General features: G+C 44.7%; 2 protein-coding genes across 2 annotated transcripts in view; one reads left to right on the top strand and one right to left on the bottom strand.

Moving 5' to 3' along the window:
* Positions 1 to 15,749, bottom strand: part of LGMN (legumain) — a 28,695-nt gene extending 12,946 nt beyond the window's left edge. The window contains exons 1-4 of the mRNA XM_083502986.1: positions 15,474 to 15,749; positions 5,298 to 5,467; positions 2,137 to 2,234; positions 1,523 to 1,604 (exon numbers count right to left, since the gene is read on the bottom strand). Coding sequence (XP_083359112.1) covers positions 1,523 to 1,604; positions 2,137 to 2,234; positions 5,298 to 5,435 — 318 coding nt within the window. The 5' untranslated portion in view covers positions 5,436 to 5,467; positions 15,474 to 15,749. The remainder of the gene's footprint in view (positions 1 to 1,522; positions 1,605 to 2,136; positions 2,235 to 5,297; positions 5,468 to 15,473) is intronic.
* Positions 1 to 19,824, top strand: part of LOC310706715 (endogenous retrovirus group 3 member 1 Env polyprotein-like) — an 874,531-nt gene that overhangs the window by 64,289 nt on the left and 790,418 nt on the right. The window lies entirely within an intron of this gene.

The raw sequence follows: 19,824 nt of genomic DNA, 5'->3' as shown, positions 1-19,824 counted from the left end.
CAGGTTGGAAAGAGATTTGAAGCTGAAATGCAGCCAGCAACATTCCTTTTAAAATAAACAAATAAAAAGTTTACTTCTGCGTGTTGGCTCCTATCCAGCAGAACTATGGCTTTCAAAGAGTGCTCTGGGGAACCTTGCATATATATTAAAAAAAAAAAGCTCGCCAGCAAAACACATCCACAGAACCCTGAAACTTTAGACTGGCTTTCAGTTCATGTGGGGAGACGGAGAGTGTTGGGATTTTGAATACGTGCAGCTTCACACAGAGTTGGCCGACAGCCAAGGCAATGTGAAGGAGTAAAATCTGCCTGGTGATACAGAGGCATGGAGACAGCTCCATGATTGGTCAAGCTCTCACGGGAATAATGATTTATGGCCTACTGACTGGAATGTGTTAGTCAGAGAGTAGGAGTTGGGAGGTTTGAGAGTTGCGAGTCGGAGGAGAGAGCTAGTTAAAGATCTGTGTTCTGTTCTGTTCCTGTAAATAGTCGACTGTATATAATAAACACCTATAAGTACAAGTTACTGGTTCCTGCTTCGTCCATCCTGCCTGCAGCCAATTGCTTTCATGAACTCTGCGTATACTCTGCTAGGACTGGCTAAGGTCCTGCAACAAGTCAGGAAGTTGCAAAACACCAATAGAGAGGTCAAGCAGGGTTGAATCATATACCCTGCACAACTGCACCCCTTATTATAGACAGTGTTTCCTCAGAGTCTCTGTGTACTGGGCCACTACCAAGAGTGAGGGCTGCTTTGTAGGGCAGATTATCCCCAGTAGCTGCACTAGGATGTGTTAGTAACTGGTTGGGCTGGAGTTTTAGGAAATTCAGTGAGTTAAAAAAAAATCTTACAGGCTAGTGTCAGCGACAGTGTCTCCCGAGTCTTCAGAAACCATCATCAAACACCATTAAGACTCCAATATCAGTATCTGTCTATAGTATCCCTTTAATAAACCAACCATCTTAGCTTAAAGTTCATCCTGCCTCTACCACAGGTGTCCATCCTACTCCTAAACCTACTATACATGCTATTAGGATGTTTCGAAAGCATTTTTTGTAAATTGATGGCAGTGGGAAATGAAGGAAATACAGATAGCTAAACTTAATACAAGTGAGGTTGAGATAAGCGAGTATCCCTAACAGACTTGGAAAGCCAATGGTGAATTATGAATTGCTCTCTATGCCCATCAGCTGCAGAACAAAGAACCAATTGCCTGGAAGACTTCCAAGAATTGAGGCTGCAATTCAAGGAGGGGGTGATCTGGCATGCGGGAGGGGGTTTGCATGCAGTGGATTTTGTGCTAATGGACCGACAGTGTGCTTACAATTAACTAGTCTTGCTTCACTTGAAATATGTGGTTTACATTTAAATTGAAGCAAAGTCGCTAGGTTCTGGACAAAAGCATCCAAACTCAAGTGGCCCACTCTTCAGGTGGGTTAATAGAATCCTATTTCTTCCGGAAACTTGATATTCAAAGCTAGCAATGTTCCTAGGTTACCAAGTGAATAAATCTAGTTCCTACCTCTTTTACATAGTCTTTTGGTGTTCCTTTGTACACATCTGTACCATTGGGCCTGTTGATGATGATGCCTTTGGTTGGATTCCTGAAGAGAGGAAGTGGACAGGAAATTTTAAAGGGGCAAAAAGTGAAGTCATTTCTTTTCAAAGTTAAAAAAAGAGAAAACCTCTACAACATGCAGTAACAGGCTATTCCTGTCCAGACAGGGACGCCGCTGGGTCCACCAGCTGAAGCTGATGGAAGGCATTCCTTGCCGCCAAACTGTGCTTCATGCAAACAATCCAGGATCAGGGATTTCCCTCTTTCTGTGGAAAACAGGAGACTAAACACTTGAGAAGTGTAGCAGCTGGCCCCCTTCTAACTATGAGTGAAGTCTGCCATTCTGTGAGATGCTTTTGTTAGGTCTTGTGACAGAGACACTAGATTCATATACAGCAGGGGTAAGGAACCTGTAACCTTACAGATGTTGTCGAACTACAACTCCCACCAACTCCTTGGGCCTTCAGGCCATGCACACTGGGAGCTGTAGTTCAGCAACAAATGAACCACAGGTCTCCCACTTCTGATATGCAGCAACAGCCCTGCACACAAAGTTCTGCCAAAATTCTGATACTTACTGCTCATTGAAGGCAATGTCGTCATACATCATCACAACAATTTGTTCATCTGGAATGCCATTCCGGTGCACAATTTGGTAAGCATGGCAGGCATCAGCCTGAAAAGACACAGGGCAGTTTTATTTACTGGGTGATTTTTAAATGTGTTACGGGAAACAGAAAAGTTGTAGCCCTTGCCACTGGCCTCCAGTGGAAGTCTCTCTTTTCATGCAAAGAAATCTCCAGTTAAACCTGGGACAACCCACCGCAAAGCCCTCTTTCGTTACAACGCCGATAGGTTTATAAACCAAACCAACCTGTCGCACATTCAACTTGAGCACAATATATGTGCGGTGCCAGGAAATAATTAAATAAAAAAATTAAACAGCGAAAAGGCAGGGAAAGGGCAAAAATGGCCCCAAAAGAATGGGAAAACTGCAAAAATGGAGAGAAATGAGCAAGGAAAATGCTAGCAATCCCAGAGGCCTTTGCAACTGCAATCCCATGAATTTTTGAAAGAGGATTATTTTGAGATGGCACCTAAATGCAAGGCATCATCATCTTCCTTGGGTGCTGAGAAACCCAAGAAGCAACAAGTGGTTTAGAGGGTGTTTGCAGGCTTTTTAAGATGGTGTTCCCCCACTATATGTGATTTCACATATACACGTAGTACCCAGGAATGTAACACTCATGTAAGTGGGGAGTCACTTGTAGTTAAAATGAGGCAACGGAAAAACAGAGGCAGGTGTTGGCACACTCAAGGGAACCACAAGATATGCAAAAATAGGGGAAACCCTAAGAGAGTCCCCCCCACCCTAATGTGGACAGAGATATTCTGTGACTACAGAATATGTAATGTTTGTTGTGGGGAAAACCTGGGGTGGAGAAAAGCCAAGCAGCTATAAAATAAAAGCTGGTTAGAGAAACTCAGCATGCCACAATCAAAGGCCCTGTCCATTTGATAACTTGATATTCTCACAAAAATCACTGCATTGCAGTAAATCCAAATAGGAATGGGGAGAAGGGGAAAAACTATGAACGGTGATGCTTTTACACTGCTTGGGCAGGAAGATATTGAACAAAATAGATAAGCAATCTGTACAGAAAGGGTGGCAAATTGTGCCCCTTCCCCTGTTGGACTGTATCTCCTATCGTCCTTAATCACCTGCAATGTGGGCAAGGGCTGATGGGAGTTGTAGTCCAACCACTGAAGCACACCAGGCCCCTCACCCCTGCTATGCAGAAACAAGTCCTGCGTCATGTAGGCCTGCATATATGCCAAGAGAACTCCTCTCACGACTTCAGCACGTTCTCACTGTAGGACGCCATCTAGCGCCTGCAAAGGGCTTTTTATTTCCTTGCCCCTTTCTCCAAGACAGCCAAACACAGAGGTTTTAAGTTTCATAATACCACTTTAAGAAATCAAGTGTTAAGTAAACATTGAAGACTTTTGCAAAAACCCACCACAATGTTTACCAATAACCTGTTTAAACGAGCAGAGATTTCTCCACACACACACACACACACACACACACCAAGGCAAGATTTAGCCATGGTTCGAGTAGACCTACTGAAACCAATGAGACTTAACAAATTTAAGTCACGTTAGTGTCAGGGGGTCTGCTAACTACAAGTCTAATTCAGTGACATATGGCCAAGTCAGGTAAGTGGATATAGAATCTCAGCCTGAACTTCTACAAAAAGGAGCTGGGTCATGAAAGGCAACAGACCACAGTTGGGCTGAGGGTCTCTTTTATGATCTGTTTTTGCATCCTTTCCTACAAATGCTGCCATCCAAATCTGCAGCTTTCGTCTTAATGAAGACTTGCACACTTCTGCACTGAAGCTCAACCACAGACTGCCTAGGAGCATAGGGACCACAGGTTAAGAAACCCTACCCTGGGAAATTCAAACCTGGAACAAATCAAAGTTACTTAATTGTGCCAGAACCTACATCAGAGACACAGGCTGCTATTATAAGAAGTCTGTGACAAGCTTTCCTCACATGTCTGAATTTCAGTTCATAGTCCTTGCCCAAAGAATTTAGACTTCCTCCTCCTCCCCCCACACAGTGTTGTTCGATCCTCTACCTCTAACCACAACTGCCTCTCCCTGACCTGCTTGCAATTGAGGTTAGAGAGCTGAGTAGGGATTGCACAAGCTTTCCCACGTAGCTCTGTTTGTGCCAGCCTACTTCTGCACTATAGATAGGGAGGGAAGAAGTGTGCTAGACCTAAATGTCTGTGCAAACCTTTCAGGCTTGCAGGATTACGATGGCACAGAGAACCACAGCAGCCTACCAACACCACTTCAATAGAAAGAGTCCCCAGAATGCTAGGGTAAGCTTTTCGGACTGCAATATTTAGCAGATTAATCAGCTAGTTTAACAAGCTGGCAAGTAAACCGCCTAATGACTTAATCCCAGTCACTCTTATACTCAGCTCATGTGATGAATGTCCACACTTGAGGATTGCACCATCGTTATGTGCTGACTTGCAAGTGTAAATATGACCTTCTAGACACAATCTTCAAAATCACCAGACCATTCGTCCCCAGTAGACTCTAGTGACCCTACTTCTGCCTACAGATGGGGAACCTGCAGCTTCCCCCTTCCTTGCTGGGACTCCAACTCCCATCAGCCCCAGCCAACGTGGCCAATAGTCAGGGATGATGGAGGCTGAGGTCAAACCATTTTTGGAGGGCTCCAGCAGAGGTGCGGAACTGTATCTGGCCAATGGACTGGATCCCTGATCTCCCACACCCTTCATGGGCCAGGTGTCACAGGCGGGCAGAGCCACCCACCTGGCAACCACCCAATTTCACAGTGACATCAGGTCACCCATTTTTGCTTGCATACACGATTAGCTGATTATGCTAGCAAAGTCTGGTGGTAGCAGGACTTTCTAGGTGCTGCTAATCAGAAGCGCCTGCAACCCCCCTATGGCCCTGGTACATCTTTACCCATCTCCCATCTGACATCATCTATGACATCAGGTGTAAGGGAAGTGGGCGTGGCTTGGCCAAAATGACCTGGTGGTCCAAGTGCGAAAGCCTGCAGGCCAGATGTTCACCACCTGTGTGCTATGTAACAGAAACCAACTGGCGTTCATGCATGCAAGAGCCAGGATAGAGAACCCAACTCTGTTCAATGCAACAACTCCCTTCGCCCAGCCAACACTTACCTGGTGTCTGTAGTTATACCAGGAATTGGAACCAGCGACAATGACAACCCAATGCTTGCCTCCATCCTCAGGGTCCTCCAGGGGAAAGGTGCTGATTCCTAGGACAAAACTGAGCAGTACTGCTACCTTCAAAGCCATGCTCTTTCTTCCTTCTTCACGAAGTACAGGAACTATGGGACACAAATAAAATGTCAGACTGGGGAAGGAGTGAGGGAGAAGAGCCACAATCCGCTGATGTCCTTTAAATTTTATTTTGCAGAACCAGTTTTAAGAGACTGTAGTCCAAAGTCCAGAGGAAGTGGGACACTGGATGTTCTTTCTGGTGTAGGTAAAAACAGAGGCAGTTTGAGTTCTTACTGGGGCTAGTGTGGTCAGGTAACACAGTTTTACGAAGGCTTGCTCAGAATTAAGACCCACCCAAGAATTTCCAAGTAAACATGCACTGGGTTGTAAAACCATTCTTGCCAGCAGTTAAAACCAGCAGGAGACAAACTTCCTAGAATTTGGTGTAATTGCATTTCTTTGACCAAGGCGCCATCCTGATGGAGGAAATGGATGGTTCTGTCTGCCTCAGAATTAAGAAAAAGCAGAAGAGAAATGGCACTGCAGATCTTTTAGTAACCAACGCAACAACACTGGTACAGATCATGGCTCTGTGCCTTGCCAACACATCCCTCAAGATGAAGTCTAGCAGAGGAAGCAAATCTGCAACTTCCTTTTCAAGGCAGGGGAAATGAGGACACACAAATCCAAGATATGGCAGGGAATCCGAACAAGACTTGTTCACCACCTTGTGGCAAATAAAGCGAATGTGATGCTGCCAATCTAGGAAGGTAGTGCGATAAGGATCACGTGTCACAAGATTAGGGCGACATTCATCTAAGTTCTACTCAAAGTAGGCCCACTGAAATGAAATTAGGCACCATTTGCAATATAAATTTAAAGCAGTATCATTACTACTTTTAAACCGTCAGGGCTTACCCTCAAAGAATCCTGGGAAGTGTAGTTTGTTAAGAGTGCTGAGAGATGTTAGGCAAACCCCTATTTCCTTCACAGAGCTACAGTCCCAGAGTGGTTTAACAGTCAGTCCCTCTTCCCAGGGAACTCGTGACAATTCTCAGCGCCCTTAAGTGCAGTTCCCAAGATGCTTTGGGGGAAGTTATGATTGTTCAAAGTGAATGAACAATGCATTAAATGTACAATGCAGATGGGGGTCTTAGTCGTCTTTATTGATTTCTAAATAGGACTAGCATTAGATACCACCATTAGTGATTGCAGCAAAATAATGCTATTAAGTAGATGCTTCATGGTGGCACTGAGGGGGGGGGGTACTTTTCTGTGATGGCCCCAAATTGTAGCGCTCCCTCTGCATAGTGGTACGTATGTTTGGCCGCTGCAAGCTTTTAAAGTAGATTATTTTAATTTTTAAAAAATCATTCATTTCAGTCTGTCTTCTTCTAAATAAGGCTTACAGTGTTAAGAGAGCCATTTTAAAGACAAATAGCTTTTCTATTCATTCAGGATATTTTGTCACTTTTATTTCCTGTAACTGTTTCTGAAGTAGCTGATTCCGCAAGGTTTTTCCTGTATTTTTTAAGCTGACTTGTTTGAGTTACATCCCAAAATATGCCCTATAAATGATTTTAGAAATAAATTAAATGCTCTGGGAGCATAAGCTCCACCAGGAACAGAAGATTCAAGCATGTAGGTTCACGATTCCCATGTAGGTCTAGATGCCATCATCCAGTTCTCCCGATTCTGGGCTGCAAGGCCTCCCACAGCAGGCTCACCCCTGTTCTAAATGAAATGGCCTATGAATCTATGTGCACCCTCTTCTTCACACGCTTCCTGTGCTGCTGGTTCTGTCATCCAGTGGCAGTATTTATTTCAAATCTTTTAGGTAACCAACGCCATTGTTGATTTGCCTAACAAGGAAACCCTTAATTGTTGCAAGGGATTCTGGGATGCTCATGTCTGTGGTTAGCTGCTATCCAGTCCTCCTGTGTGAGTGTGTCTAGCCGCCCCCATCCTAGAAACAGAATGCGCCATGGAATGCATCAAGACACCCACTCACAGCTTCTTCACATTGAACAGGGAGATCAACAGCAGCAGGCAAGCTGTCTTCCATGAAAATTAGTCTGGTGCAACCGATTGAGGAACCCCCGGGGTAAGAACACCACATTGCCCAATTTCTCTTGGATTGCCTTTATCCCTTGTTGGAATAATTGACAGTGGACAACATAATTATCACAATTTAGTTATACAAACACTGTTAAAGAAGTAGGGCAGCTCCAAGCTAGAGGAGGAAGGGTGTGTCTTCCCAAAGATGCAATCGTACTCACGCTCATTGGGAGAGCGACTCACTGGGACTTGCATCTGAATAAAGCCTGTGTAGGATGGGCAAAAGTGACACGGGTGGTGCTGTGGGCTAAACCACAGAGCCTAGGACTTGCCAATAAGAAGGTTGGCGGTTCGAATCCCCGCAATGGGGTGAGCTCCCGTTGCTCGGTCCCTGCTCCTGCCAACCTAGCGGTTCAAAAGCACATCAAAGTGCAAGTAGATAAATAGGTACCGCTCCGGTGGGAAGGTAAACGGCGTTTCCATGCACTGCTCTAGTTCGCCAGAAGCGGCTTAGTCATGCTGGCCACATGACCCAGAAGCTGTACGCCGGCTCCCTCAGCCAGTAAAGCAAGATGAGCGCCGCAACCCCAGAGTTGGCCACGACTGGACCTAATGGTCAGGGGTCCCTTTACCTTTAGGATGGGCAAAGACACTGGTCTGTGGTGAGCATGGAAGGAGACAGGAGGAGCACGGGCCTCTAGGATGATGTGCAGCCTGGCAGGAAACTCTTAGCTCCTTAATCCGAGCTTAGTGAGCACGTTCATGTAGCCCAATGGACAAGGTGGCTGCCCACTAGGCCACTGGGACATAGGAATCCTTGCCCATCACCACACTGTGCAGCTAGGATAAGAATATAGTCAGGCACAGCCTAGTTAGCATTGCTTCCTCCTTCCCTTTGTGGGCAGTTGGTGGTACAAAGGGCAAGATGGTCTTTTCTGGTGTGTGGAGGCCTGAGGAGTCTCTGGGACTCAATGGTGTATCATTCTGACAAAGACAAAAGAAGACGGTGGGCAGACAAACTCACCAGGCACATACACCCTGTTTTGCTACAAGGAAGCCTGCCCTGAAGTTTACTTCAGTTCAGTACAGTCACTTATTTATATTTAGGCAGACCATTAATAGTACTTTTGGCAAAGGTTTCTCTTTTTAATATATAAAGACACTTAGAGAGTCTATCTGGAGCCAATTAGATCCAACAGATAAATGGCATCAGTTCCATTACTTTACAATAATAGTTTAATAGTGGCTGGGGAAACCCAGCCAGATGGGCAGGGTATAAATAAAATAATAATAATAATAATAATAATAATAATAATAATAATAATAATAATAATAATACTTAAACACTGATATAGTGCCTTAAAGCACTTCACGTGTAGTTTCTAGTTATACTGTAATCCTTACAACAACCCTGTGGAGTAAAACCAGTGTTGTGCCCCATTTTGTGGATGGAGGACAGAGAGAGTCACTTCCTTAAGGCCACCTATTGTGTTCACAGTAGGTGAGTAATTAAAACCAGGAACTTCCTAGGCAATAGTTTAGGCCCCATCTGCACTATAGATTTAAGAATCATAGAGTTGAAGAGAGCCCAAGGGTTATCTAGTCCAACCCCCTGCAACGCAGAAATCTCAACGAAAGCATCCATGGCAGATGACCATCCAAGCTCTGCTTGAAAACCTCCAAGGAAGGAGAGTCCACAACCTCCAGAGGGAGACTGTTCCGCTGCTGAACAGCTCTTCCTGTCAGAAAGTGTTTCCTGATGTTTAGCCAGAATCTCCTTTCTTGTAACCTGAATCCACTGGTTCGAGTCCTACCCTCCGGAGAAGGAGAAAACAAGCTTGCTCCATCTTCCATGTGACAGCCCTTGAGATATTTGAAGATGGCTATCATATCTCCTCTTATCCAGGCTAAACAAACCCAACTCTTTCAACCTTGTTCTTCTTACACTGTGTATCTGAAGAAGTGTGCATGCACACGGAAGCTCATACCAAGAACTAACTTAGTTGGTATTTAAGGTGCTACTGGAAGGAAGGAATTTTTTTATTTTAACCTTGTTCTTCATTAGCCTTGGTTTCCAGACCCTTGATCATCATTGCCTGCCCTCTTCCGCACAAGTTTGAGCTGCAGTATGATACCACTTTAAACATTAATTGCTTCCCCCAAAGAATCCTGGGAACTGTAGCTTGTAAAGGGTGCTGAGAGTTGTTAGGCAACCCCCTAGTCCCCTCACAACTCTCAGCACCCTATCATTCCCAGGATTCTTTGGTGGAAGCCATGAGTTTGAAGTGATATGATACTGCTTTAAATGTGTAGCACATATGAGGCCATTACCAAACAACAGTTCTCCCAATAACTTGCTACTGCTCATGATATGAAAGTACAGATACTAGGTCGTGTATGGGGGGGGGGCATGGGCCTAGCCAGGATTTATGTTAGGAGGGGCAGGCTTTTGTTAGGGGGGCAGAACCTCAGTTTTTTATTGATTTAGAGGCAACAACTGCCCCTGCCCCCCCAGCTACACCCATGGGGGGTGGGGGAAGAAGCCACACAGCTAGCTCTGCTAAGAAGTGTTATCTGTTTAAGCTGGTTGGCCTGGATACACAATTAATGCTTACAATAAATTACCTCAGCCAAGTCACGTTATGCCTGAATCATCAGAAAAGAATCACAACAGGAAGAAAAGGTCAATTTGGCTAAAGTTTATGTAAGATCTTCTATCTCCTCTTAAAGGATTGCACACTCTGAACACAGAAAGAAAGGTGATAAGAAATCCAAGGACATTAACCACATGATGTCGTCCCCCACCTCATTTGGAATAAAAAGTAGAAGCAGACTTCTTGAAGTGTTCCTAAGCTCCCACCTCTTTTTGGAGGGAGCAGAAACAACTGAATGACAGTCATATCCCTCTGCCCCCTTTATTTCCCATTCTTGGCCTCTACTGGGCTATGAAGACTGAGAAGTGCCCTCTCCACAGTTGCCAAGCCACCAAGAGGAGAAGATGGCAACCAGGAGTTTGTGGCTTGACCACCAAAGCTAGCCAAAAATTGTGGAACCCCCCCCCCCCCATTTTAAAAAAAGTCTTTTGCAGTAGCAAAAAGAGCTGAGCACTTCTTTGGACCTTGGTCCTTGTTTTCAGCCAGCATATAGGAATGTGCACAACTGTTAGAAGCAGTGAACACACTATCAAGTAGTTAATCATTTTCCTTCCATCTACAAATCTTTTGCACCTGGGTCATTTCAGGAAAGGAGATCAATACAAGGCTGTGGTGCAGCCTTTGCCAACCTCCAGATGTTTGGGATGACAGCTCCCATGAGCCCCAGGCAGTACGGTGGTGGTCCAAAATATCTTGTTATTTTGGCAAAGGCTGCTGTTTGCATTTTGAGTTGTTCTTGTGCGGGAAAACTTCCTGCATAGCCATTTCCTCCCCCTCCCCCCCCCGTCTTATAACACAATATGAAGAGGTCAACGCTATTTAGCAGTCCGAAAGTCCTAACACAGGGATAGCCAACCTAATGCACTCAAGGTTTTGTTGGACAACAATGCCTATCATTCCTGATCAATTGCCATAAAGGCTGGGGCTAACGGGAGTTGGGAGTCCAACAACATCTGGAGGTTGTCTACCCTCACCCTAACGTTTCCTCAGCCTAACTCTCCCTTTTTGCAGAAGTGGGAAATGATTTTCTGCAGGGCTGGGGAATGTGTGAGAATTAAGAAAGCGCATTTTTTCTTCTTCTCATCTTATCTGTGGGGGGGGGACACCCCATTTTTCACTTTCATCTCAACTTAATTATACCATACCCATGACTAAATGTTCCATTTTCTCCTTTCTGTGCAATATGGTGCTGACCCAGTTCTTAGACTGGGACAACTTATCTGACAGGACTGAGGTCAGATTTGAAACGGAAACTAAACTAACCATCCTGTAATGTGGGCTGGTGATAACAGCGACATTATCAGATCCCAGACTTGATCAAAGAACAGCAGCAAAACTAAGCACCCGGCAAATTTTAAATAGAAATCACGAAAAGCCAATCACCTTAAAAAAAAAAAAAAAAAAATAAAAAAAAAAAAAAAAAAAAAAAAAAAAAAAAAAAAAAAAAAAAAAAAAAAAAAAAAAAAAAAAAAAAAAAAAACAAAAAAATAAAAAAAAAAAAAGAGTATCATATATATATATTTTTAAAACCACACATACCAAGATCAGTTGGTTCTGACAAAGCCTCCTGATAAATATTTTATTAAAATAGTATAGGCCATTTTTATTTATTTCACATATGTAGTAACCCAGCCAGTCTCCCATGCATGGTGTTAAACTAATAGAATATACAAGTTACAAGAAAGGATATTCAGACTAAACTTTCAACAAAACAATCAGACAGTAAGAGCTGTTCCACAGTGGAACAGACTCCCACGAGAGGTGGTGGAATATCCTTCCGTGGGAGGTTTTTAAGCAAAGATTGGATGGCCATCTGTCATGGATGCTTTAGCTGAGATTCCTGCATTGCAGGAGGTTGGAAGAGATGACCCATGCGTCCCTTCCAACTCTAGGATTCTATGATAACACACCACAGTGCAACAATATTTGGAATCAACGTTAAACAATAATAATCACTAAATGAATTTTGAAGTATTTTTTAAAAGAATATTAAAGTTGGTTTCCTTCATTCTAAACATTACAGGAGTGTTTTCTGCACTGCCTCTGGAGAAGCCTCTGTGGGTGTCATGGAAGGATTGTATTCTTCAGGCACACACTCAGCCCACACAAGGGGCTGGCTAGGCCTGTTGAACCATGGGAGGCAACTCCATGTTACTGAAGGTTCACCCTACAACAAACACCCGGCACTCCCTTTTGATCATAACAACCAAACAGCCCTGCCACATCAGACCAAAAGCCAATCTAGTCCAACACCCTGTTTTCCCACAGTAGCCAGAGTCAGGCACTTCTCTGCGAAGCCATAGACTTCACAGGGAAAGGTTTGCATTAGATAACAAGCTGTGTTTGGGGGGGACGATTGTCTTGTCACCTCTCATCTCAACCAAGCTTCCCTTTCATACAGCTTCAGAACTATACAAATACTAGAAAGGGATACCACTTCGCTCATGTTGAAACTCCTGAACGGCAGGACAAAATAATGCTTCTTACACCACTACATGCTACACCCTTGGTTAAGCGATTTACAAGAGGAGCCAGTTCAGCCAAGTAATTGACAAATGTCGTCACAAACATACAGCCTTCCAAAGCCAGCCTTATGTTTCAGGGTGTGCGCTAACCTCACCGCAACTCAATTTCACGCACACCTCCGAGGAGCAGCGATAGCAGAGGGATTCTCGGAGACGGTGTCTATATTAAGTTCTGCACCACTTGCATGTCACAGGACAATTTGTTCCACCGTTAAGTAAAAGAAAGATGGGGAACCTGTGATCCTCCAAATGTTACTGGATTTCCAGCATGGCTGGGGGTTGTGTTAGGTAGTATGTTTGAATGTTGAATATGTAAGTTTATGACCAGAGCCATGGTTCCCAACATGGGGCACATGCCCCACAGGGGGGCAATTTGGAAGTTTGTTTAGACCAAGTTAATGGCCTTTCTCCATGTGAATAGGAGTTCACTTTTTGAATAATAAGAATTATATGTCACGGGGTGGGGATCAGGATGCTTAGGTGGGGCATGGCAAAAAAAAAAGGTTGGGAACCACTGGTCTAGAGACAATGGATAGAACAAACACCGTTAGCTGTACTGCTGGATAAGTATTTAATGGTTATTGTATTTGCATTTGTTTAAAAAACCAATACAATTTTTGGAGTTTTTTTGAAGTGTGGAGAATGGTACTGCTTAACAATAATCATCAAAATTGCCTCACCGAACTGGAATAAAGCCCATCTAGTCTCCCTCAATGACTAGCGAAACCCTGCTGGGAAATTCCCCAGCAGGGACCAGGCACAATGTTAGTAACTATTTCGGTTGTTTGTCTTCAGTAGCCAATAATATGTCTGCACAAAGATACCCAGCCTGTAAACAAAAAGTTCCATTTTGTCATCATGACTGATGGCTTTTGACAAATTTATAGAAAACAGGTCACTGGGTGGCTGGTTTGTGGGAAAGTAATTCCTTATGAATTCTCTCAACAAAAGGCAGAATTAGTTCCTGCTCTAGTCTTCCCTGAACCTACTGGCAGTTTCACTAGGACACATGGCTTCGACAGTTCAAGCGCACCAACTGCACCAGTACAAAGTGTTACAAATTGTGGGTCTCTTATACATGGATAGTGCATGGGGGGACGGGGACGAGCGATTGGTGGCAGCTGCGAGCAGGAGATTGAGTGGCAATTGGGCGGGTGACTGATGCCTGCAGCAAGGGCTGCTTGCGATTGGCTGTTGCTGCAGCAATTGGGCAGTCAAGGTGTGCGATTGGCAGCGGCGGTCGGGCGGTTGAGCGTTTTTTGGCAATTCCCCCCCCCTCCAAAGCTTTACAACTCTGGGCAATCGCCCCCATTCCCTTAATTTGGAGCTCCCAAAAATAGGGGTCTTATACAAGGGAAAATACGGTATACATTACAAGTTCTTCACTGCCTATTATTGGTTCCTGTTTGCAAACAACTTTCAAAAGCAAGCCTGCAGCTAAATATTTACACTTGTGGAATTTTAAATTTATCTCTGTAAACTCTCTTATCACACATTGCAAAAGGTACAGCGCTGAATACCAAACCAACTCCTCCCCCACTCAGGACTCAACACGACTAGGGTTACAATACCAGAGAAACGTGACTGAGTTCCAGGAAAAGGCATTACCTAAAGTCCTCCCACATCTTAAAATGCAAATAGTATGGCTGGTTGGAAAAGATATACAACCAACTGCCTCACCCCAAAGCACACAGAGGGGCGTAATCAGAGTTCCTCCAGGGTGCTATTCCGCTAAGTTTCACTCAGAGCTCACCAAATGAAATTAATGGACCTCACTTAGAATCATAGAATTGTAATAGCCGTCAACTTTCAGATTTGAAAATAAGGGATCAGCAGCCTCGAAAAGAAGGGATCAGCGTAGCTATCTAACAATCCGGGATAGCAGTGGGAAATGGTGCTGGAATAAGGGAATTTCCCGCAAAAAAAGGGAAAGTTGACAGCTATGAGAATTGTAGAGTTGGAAGGAACCTCGAGGGTCATCTAGTCCAGCATTGCAGGAAGATGCAGGCAGCTTCTATGGGGAACTGAACCCATGACCTTGGAGTTATCAAGCACCACACTCTAGCCATGGTCAGATCACTTCCTGGTGCAACTGGTCTTTTAATGTTTAGCAGACTATTGCATTTTAATATTCTGTTGGAAGTCGCCCAGAATGGCTTGGGAAACCCAGCCAGATGGGCGGGGTATAAATAATAAATTATTATTATAATCGGGAGTTAACTAATTTCAGTGGGGCTCCTCTGAGCAAAACATTATCAAAAACTGTTGCTCAGTTGGACTTATGAGTACAAAACTGTAATGCAAGTGATTTGGGGGGTTTTTTTGGGGGGGGGGAATATATACATGAGAGCCTCAATCCACGGAAACAAATGGGTTCCAGAACGCTTGAGTAGGATCAGGTTGCGCATACCTACAGAAATCCAATATAACCCCAACAACCTGGGGATGATGCATAGATGTGTGTGGGTTGGGGGGTGCGCGCGCACGTGACCCTCATTGGTAGAAACTCCCGCTGTGCATGTTGTCATTATTATTATTCTGGATTAAATTTGTGCTCCGCCCTTTGATGCGTAGATGTCAGGGCGGCGCACAACAGGAAAACCACAAGGTTGTTGCAGCCACCGCAAAAGGCGAAGCGGCTGGCGGGCTTCGGGCAAGAGAGACCACCTCGACCTCCGGCAAAGCAAAGCGACAACCCCTGTGGCCTCGGTGACTCGCACCCTCCCTTCCGCGGCAAGTGCGGTCCCACTGCCGCCCTCGCCCCCCACAACTGGCAGCCCAAATTTAAGGGGAGGGGGGTTCATAACGCGTCTATACATTGCTACATAAACGCGCGCGCACCGTTAAGACTTAGGCCCCGGGCCCCGACCTCTTACCAAAAGCTGGAAGGAGAGGGCGGGTCGTCGTCGCCGCTGCTGCTGCCACCCGCTTTCTCGCGCCCACCCCGCGCTCTGCAAAAACAGGAAACCAAAGCCCAGCGGTGGCGGAGACGGCGGCAGCGGCTGAGGTTCGTGCGGCCGCGGGAGACACTTATAGGCGAGGAGCGGCAGGGGCGGGGCAAGAGCGTGACGGGCAGGCCTGGAGTCCACTGGCTGGGCGGCGAGGGGGTCGGCCCACATCGGACGGGATGGCGATCCCTATGGAACGGGCGGTGCATGTCGGGAATGGGAGGCCTCCGTCGCCGAGCGCCTCTGGGGGCGGGGCTCCCGCTAAGGGGGAAAGCCTTGCTCATAAACACAATGCAGTCGGCCGGCCCTGCGAGGCAGGCCGCTCTGGGGTCAGCGGGGCTTAGTGCCTCGTGGGCGTGGGGATAAAAAGGGGGGCCGCCTTGAACTTCTTGGCGGAAGGGTGGGCTATACCTGTAATAATAACAACTATTAATATTATTATTACTATTATTATTATTATTATTATTATTTGCAGTAATAATGATAATACACCCTAATAATAATGATTTACATCTTATGCCCTGTTAAAATGCGCTTTTTGTGGGGACGGCCCTATTGGGTTGTTTTTGTTTTTATTATGTATTTTGCTCACCACACGATCCCTATGTATACATTGAGTTCCATGGGAAACAGGGGGGGGGGCTTTTATTTTCACAACAACCCTGTGAAGTAGGTTAGGCTGAGAGGAGGTGACTGGCCCAAGATCACCTGCTGGGCTTCATGGCTGAAGTGAGGATTTGAACTCGGGTCTCCCAGGTTCTCAAACATTTTAATCACCAGTCACACAGGTTGGCACAGCCGGCGCCCTATCATTAGACAAGAGTGTGGAGGCTGTTCTCAGGCAACTGGTTTTTTTAGGGAGGGTAGGATTTTGTCTCTCAGCTTGGCTGGCCTTCGGTATTATTATGTACCTTGATTTGAAGGTGAGGGGCCAGTTTGCTGTTCTGCCCCAGAGAACAAAATGTCTTTGGACACGTCTAGAGGTCATGTGGCTCCACTGCACAATATACTTCGAAAACATTTGAGAAGTTTCAGTGACCTCTGCTGGATGAAAACTAAAATTCCATTTGCTGGAGAAGAAAGTTTCAGTTCAAAACATATATTTAATTTTTAATCTCTCTTTCGCTCTTGCGCCAACTTTTCTTCCCAGCTTTACTAACCATGGCAACTTTACCAACTATGGCAATCTCTTTTTGTTTTAGCAACCCTGAACAATTTAGTGTCATCAACATGAATAACTTGGGACCATTCATTTCAATGGGGCTACGGAAGTGAGAGCTGGACCATAAAGAAGGCTGATCGCCGAAGAATTGATGCTTTTGAATTATGGTGCTGGAGGAGACTCTTGAGAGTCCCATGGACTGCAAGAAGATCAAACCTCTCCATTCTGAAGGAAATCAGCCCTGAGTGCTCACTGGAAGGACAGATCGTGAAGCTGAGGCTCCAATACTTTGGCCACCTCATGAGAAGAGAAGACTTCCTGGAAAAGACCCTGATGTTGGGAAAGACTGAGGGCACAAGGAGAAGGGGACGACAGAGAATGAGATGGTTGGATGGTGTTCTTGAAGCTACTAGCATGAGTTTGACCAAACTGCGGGAGGCAGTGGAGGACAGAAGTGCCTGGCGTGCTCTGGTCCATGGGGTCACGAAGAGTCGGACACGACTAAACGACTAAACAACAACAACAACTCTAAGTAGAACTTAGTCAGATGCTACCCAAAAGCATCACTAGCTCAGATGCTACTTCACTTTCACTACAAGTTTCTGATATTGCTATGAGTTTGTAGGTACTAGACATTCCTAGTACTCCTGGCTTTAGAATTTAATTAAAGCTTGATGTTAAGATTAGGTGCCAACTCCTGTGTATTAAATTGTGTGCAATACATTTTTAATCCCCCGGAATTAAAAAGCTAAGTAAGGATTAAAAAGCCAATTAAATTAGGGTAAGCTTCATTGTGAGATGATAGTTTATGGAACGAGCCCTTAAGAAGACAACGCATCAAAGAGACTGTGTGAGATAGCAAATGGCTGAGGCCTCTCCCTCAACTCAGAGTTAGACAATAAAGCCAGATTTTAGAGAGGTTTAGAGTGAGAAGCAATGTGAGTTAGGGATTATGTGACTGGGATGCAAAGCAGCAAGCAGTGCATGATGTCTGTTTGAATCCAGGGTTGCAGCTATGGGAGAAGCAAAACTAGCCATAGGCAAACTTGGCTCTCCAGATGTTTTGGGACTACAACTCGCATCATCCCTAGCCAACAGGACCAGTGGTCAGGGTTGATGGGAGTTGTAGTCCCAAAACATCTGGAGGACCGAGTTTGCCTATGCCTGAGCAAGACCCTCTTGGGATGTTAATCCTTGAACTCCTCCATCGTAGGCTCAGGTTGTATATATGTGTAAATAAACCATATATCATAAAAACAACACAGCCTCCACTGTGCCTCATTTCTGAAAGGAAGCACAAACCCTGGGTAAGCTTGCTTAGAACCCCTGGAATCTCACACCACTCGGAGACTGGGGTGGCATGCAACAGTGTTTTGCAAGCCACACTGAGCACTCTGCAATGGAATGAAAATCCCAAAATACATGTATACACAATGGGACAGCAGCGGGTGCGTATCTTGTGTTCATGGACACACTTCACCAGAATCAAATGGGCTGGGGTATAACACTGGAGAGCAGACAGGCTATCTGATCATTATTCCTGCCCATGCCCAGCCAATATAGTATTATAACCTAACCTGATATTGTACTATAACCAATGAAGTTGTGGCCTGTTTTGTACCCATAACTAAGACCTACATCTGCACCATACATTTAAAGCACTTTTATACAACTTTGAACAGTTTCCCCCAAAGACTCCTGGGAACTGTGGTTTGTGGAGGATCCTGAGATTTGTTGTAAAGACTCCTATTCCCTTCCCAAAACTACATTTTGACAGAGTAGCTTGTCAATCTTGCTTCCCAGGGAACCCTGAGAATTTTAACTATGAGGATTCAAGAAAAAGGGCCGTGCAGCTCATAGTTAAACTCTGGGATTTGTTACCACAACAATTTTCACCAACTTTTAAAGCTTTAAAGGAGAATTAGGAAACCTCATGGGTGGAGGGAAGTACTGGGCTGTGGGGGAGGGAAGTGAAGGGATTAATTGAAATTGTTAAAGACTGGTATAGGATTTAAGAGATTTAAATTTTTATATTCTGTTATGTACTGAGTTGAATAGGATCCAAACTGAAGCAGTCTGATTGGTCCTAGAACAATAGGATCCAAATTGCAGCAGTCTGATTAGTCCTAGAACAATAGGATTCAGAATGCAGCAGTCTGATTGGTCCAAGAACAATGCAGCAGTATGATTGGTTGGCAGGAACCACCCAATCCTGCTCCAGATAGAAGTGAATCCACAACCTGATTGGCTTACAGTAGAATTCCGGAATTAGCCAATCATGTGCAGCCCATTGTGTAAATAATGTATATAAAGCAGATACTGTGAGGGGACTTTCATTCATTCCTCCTCACCACTATGAGCTGAATAAAGAGCATGAAATCACTTTGCGACTCTGAGTATATTTCATATTCTATAAGGGAGCAGAAAGGAGCAAGAAGTATCAAGTAAAGGTATCGGAGGGAAGATCAGTGTAAATGAAAACATGAGACTTACGGTTTTGTTACATATGATTTTATTTTGGAGTTGTCTGTTTATTTTGGAGTTGTTTGTTGTAAAGAATGTATATTATGTGAATAAAATAATAAAGGATTTGGAAGTGCTGGGGGGGAGGGGAGGAACCTCATGGAAGATGAGGCTATTAAATACTACTTGTCATACTTGTTCCCATATGATGAAAACATCATCAATATAGTGTTACCACACCTAAAGTGATTGCAAAAATGGATTGCAAGAAACAAAAATACCTTTAATATCAATGCCCTCTGTAGAGATTAGTTTTCTAAGATAACAATGTGTGATCTCAGCCTCAGTCCAATTAAAACATGATGGCATCATCATCTGATCACCATCCACATAAGAAGCAGAGAAGAACACTTTTGTAGCTATCTGCTAGAATTTCACATGCGCGAACACCTGGTGCCCAATAAAGGCTTTCCCTTCAGTTACTTCTGAGTAGTAGAGATCATTCCAGGGGTCAGGGATGATGGGAACTCTAGTCCAAAAACAGCTGGAGACCCAAGTTTGGGGAAACCCTGATCTGGGCAGTCTTGAGCATCTGGAGAAAAGGCAGAAGCTCAAATCAGTGGAAGTAGGAGTGGGAAACCCCTTCAGCTATCA

Source organism: Podarcis liolepis, assembly GCF_965112155.1.
Source record: "Podarcis liolepis genome assembly, chromosome: 1".
NCBI classification, from domain to species: domain Eukaryota; kingdom Metazoa; phylum Chordata; class Lepidosauria; order Squamata; family Lacertidae; genus Podarcis; species Podarcis liolepis.
The sequence above is the reverse complement of the archived record's forward strand: the minus strand, read 5'-3'. Positions and strand labels throughout refer to the sequence as shown.